The sequence below is a fragment of the Cephus cinctus genome, unplaced genomic scaffold, assembly GCF_000341935.2.
Source record: "Cephus cinctus unplaced genomic scaffold, Ccin1 Ccin1_scaffold0959, whole genome shotgun sequence".
Lineage (NCBI taxonomy): Eukaryota > Metazoa > Arthropoda > Insecta > Hymenoptera > Cephidae > Cephus > Cephus cinctus.
Window position 1 is genome coordinate 3,689 of NW_014333520.1, and position 3,696 is coordinate 7,384.

A 3,696-nucleotide genomic window follows, 5' to 3' on the forward strand; every position below is an offset into this window, starting at 1 on the left:
GCAAAAACCTACAAATAAGGCTTGAAACAATATTATATGTTTCCCTTGAACTATTGTGAATTAGTTGTACGACACATAGTTCTAAATTAAAAGAATCTTAAATTAACTTCACTTCGGAGCATCAAATTAATATGTGGTGCAAAAAAATAAATCAAATTTTATGCGGTAAAGCACGACGAAGCACAGATCGTAGCTTCATTGATAAACAGGCATTTTGCAAGTGTAATGCTATACATAATAAAGCCCGTAAAACCTAGATTTTACTGTTGTGTTAAAATGTTATTTCCTAATTTCCTATGCATTAAAAATAAAGATCTTTAAGCTTCAATAATGCAAAGCCGGTAGCCTAGTGCTTTTTGAATAACCCGCTACGAACAGCCATATTGATTTTTAGTTTCTCTTTGACGATTTCACACAGATGGCACTTCAGTATCAGTGTTAAGTTTTCACAAGAGGAGAGTTGGCACCACCTGGTCGACATCATAGACGGCTTAAGAACCTGCAAATGATGAAGGAGTTGGTTGATTTGATTGATATTGAAAATGATGACGGCGATATTGATATTCGTGATGGGCAAAATCCTTCTGAACTGTATAATGACGATGAATTCAAGAGACGCTATCGTTTTAGAAAGGATTGCATTTTGTATGAAGTATTACCAAAAATAGAAGAAGGACTTGCAAGAATTAATAATAGTGGTTTACCTATTTCACCTGTGATGCAGCTATTAATCTGTTTGTGATATTACTCTACGGCAAGTTTTCAGGTACGTCGAGCAAGTAGAATATGATATCAAGAGTAGACAAGTACATATAGCAAAATTGTTTCACCATGCTTTTTTTTTGTAAGGAGACTTGTATTTACTAATTTCATTATATTTTCTATTATAATTTCAACGACAAAATATAATTTTATTTGTAATACTTATAGCTTCTGCTTGGTGATACAATGACCGTCCCACAAACAACTATATCACGAGTAGTTCTTCGTGTCAGTTTATTGCTTGCCAGTTTGATCAATGACTACATAAAAACGCCAAGAGATCCAGAAGCACATATTGAAAATCAGCGGTTATTTAATAATCTTGGAAAAAGAAATGGAGCTATTGATTTACCAGGTGTGGACGGAGCTATTGATTGCACTCACATAAGATTAACATCAACAAAATTCCAAAATATGGAAGAAATTTATCGAAACAGAAAAGGATACTTTTTGCTCAATGTACAAGTATGTATTGTAATTCAATTTTATCTTTAATATCTGGTAAAGTAAACATTTGAAAAACAGGCTGTCGTTGGTCCTTGAATGGAATTTTTGGATATTGTACCAGAATGGCCTAGCAGTGCACATGACAGTCGAATATTCCGAAACTCTCGATTATATATGCGATGCATGAAAAGAGAATTCGATGGAATGTTCGTCGGAGATTCAGGATATCCATGTTTACCTTTTCTTATGACACCACCGAGAAATCCCGAGGCCCCTGATGAATTCAGGTACTCATGTTTCGTTTATGAATAAACCTCATTCATTAATTTAATAATGAGGTACCTTAATACCTTTTATATGTATATTGTAACGTGACAAAACGATCAACCTCTCAGTACTCCTGTACTGAGAGTGCACCCGTTACAAAGGGACGACAAGGACACGCGGCTTGTATGAACACGCGCCGATAGATGGAGAACATCTCCCGAAAGTCAAAACGCGGAAAGTTAGTATCAAAGTAATCCGATAGATGATTAGCGCTTCCCGCTAATAAATAGCAGATTACAATCAGTCATATACGACATTTCAAGTCAATCAAAGCAAGTTAACCAAAAGTCCGAATTGTTAGAGAGGATAAACGAAAGTTAATCGGTAATCCAAATCGATAGAGAGGATAGTCGTAAGTTGGTCAGAAAACTCATCGTTAATAATCGTGTCGAGAAAGCTACGGGATATTAGCACTCGCTATTCCGAGTCGACCTCACGTGGAAAGATTGTCAGATTTCTGCGGAGACCACCGTGATCTTCCGCAGAAACTGTAGTTATCGCCATTTTGTATAATCTGTCATCCGCGCCGTTAGTAGTTGCGTCGCACACAGTGCCATAACCAATAGGTCGGCAAAGTACGACTAGGGCTATGAAACCAACACAGGCAGATCCTCTGTACCTCACATACAGGTCGGAGAGAGATAGGAATAGAAAACAAACATCGGCCGATTCCTAAATAATCCTGTTTCCTACAATACCGACCATTGATTTCGACTGAGTAATTGACACCGATTATAAACTTCTGTACCGATTATCGAGTATTTAATAAAATTTTGTTATTTTATTTTACTTTACCCACCTGTGTCGACTACATTCTTCAAAGACGCCAGCCCCGAGCACTTACCTACATCCCATTTCGTACACTCATAAGGAGCGTACGAAATTGCACTATCGACAAACGTTACAATATATTGTAACGTGGCGTCAGAACGACACATTACAAAAGCCCCGCACCTCCGCGCGCTGCCGACGGCACGGCAGTGCCTCCGGCCTCCATCTCCAAAGAGTTTGTTGGTCCGTGGTTCGGGAGGCGGGAACGGGGGAAAGTAATGGACTGGCGGCGGAGGAACGGGGCCCTTTTGGGTTGAGCCCGCACGCAAGGGGTGCTCAACCGCAAGAACGTACTGCCGGTGCACCGGGAACTTTGGTCGGCTACGGTTTGCGGCTCCGCGGGGAGGGCGCCGGAGAGGAGATTTGTTTTGATTTTTGACCTACCGCGGAGAGCGGTAGGTAGGATAAAGAGAGTGTGTCGCGGGGATTCCGCGTGTAAGGACTCGGGTGTCCGGCGGACCGCGAAAAATGAGTCCTTCTTCCTGGCTCGGGCGATAGCGGAGCTATCGGATAATCGCGGATCGCGATTATCGGGATCTCTCGCAAAGAACTATGGTTCCCGGGTTTTTTTGTATGGTGTACTGCCAGTGCGGGGACGAGTGTGTGAAATTCCGAGTGTTTGATGGACACCCTCGTGGAGCCGGGATGCGGCACCACGGGGATAGGCGGAAGGGACACGGCCACCACGATTTGGATTTGGTACGGGACTGACGGAACAGCCAGTTCTCGGTAAGTACCGTGAGGGCGGTCTTATTCAGAAAATATCTTGGGCGAGAAGATAGCCGAGCGGGAGTGGTGCGGACACATGGATGCCTCAGGTGGCTACCGACGTCAGAGGGCACACTCCCGAGGAAGGAAAGGCTCGTCTCCAACGAGACCTGTTAGGATCGCGAATCGCGCCGCGAGGGGATTCGCGGATTCGGTAGGGACACCGAGATAGGGACAGGTCTGGGGCAGGCTAGAAATCACGACTCGGAATAGTCGTGAACCGCCGTTGGAGGACACACTGTAAGCGACGGGATTTGTATTGTAAAATCCGCCGTTTATTTGATGGTAATAAACGGAACGGTATCCTACTCGCTGTTTTATCATTTTGCGCGCCTATCCGTTGACTCCGAAATTCTCTCTCCTCGCCCCCATGTTCCCCTCTACCATTTTCAGTGCGCTGAGGCTGAGCCGCCGGAAAACCTGAAAACGGCCGTGATGAGGGATGGTGGTGCGGGAAAGCCGCACCTGGCGCCCAACAATTAGATCTTCGGATCTTTTCTTCAATTACGGCACGTTGGGAGCAGCCACGGATTATTTGTAGGCGACGCCGATGAACGGTAC

The 3,696-nt window shown here is 43.7% G+C and overlaps 1 protein-coding gene across 1 annotated transcript in view; it reads left to right on the forward strand.

The window, feature by feature from the left end:
• Positions 1-508: 508 nt before the first annotated feature.
• Positions 509-3,696, forward strand: part of LOC107271403 (putative nuclease HARBI1) — a 5,414-nt gene continuing 2,226 nt past the window's right edge. The window contains 3 exon segments of the mRNA XM_015747371.1: positions 509-766; positions 931-1,227; positions 1,288-1,479. Coding sequence (XP_015602857.1) covers positions 509-766; positions 931-1,227; positions 1,288-1,479 — 747 coding nt within the window.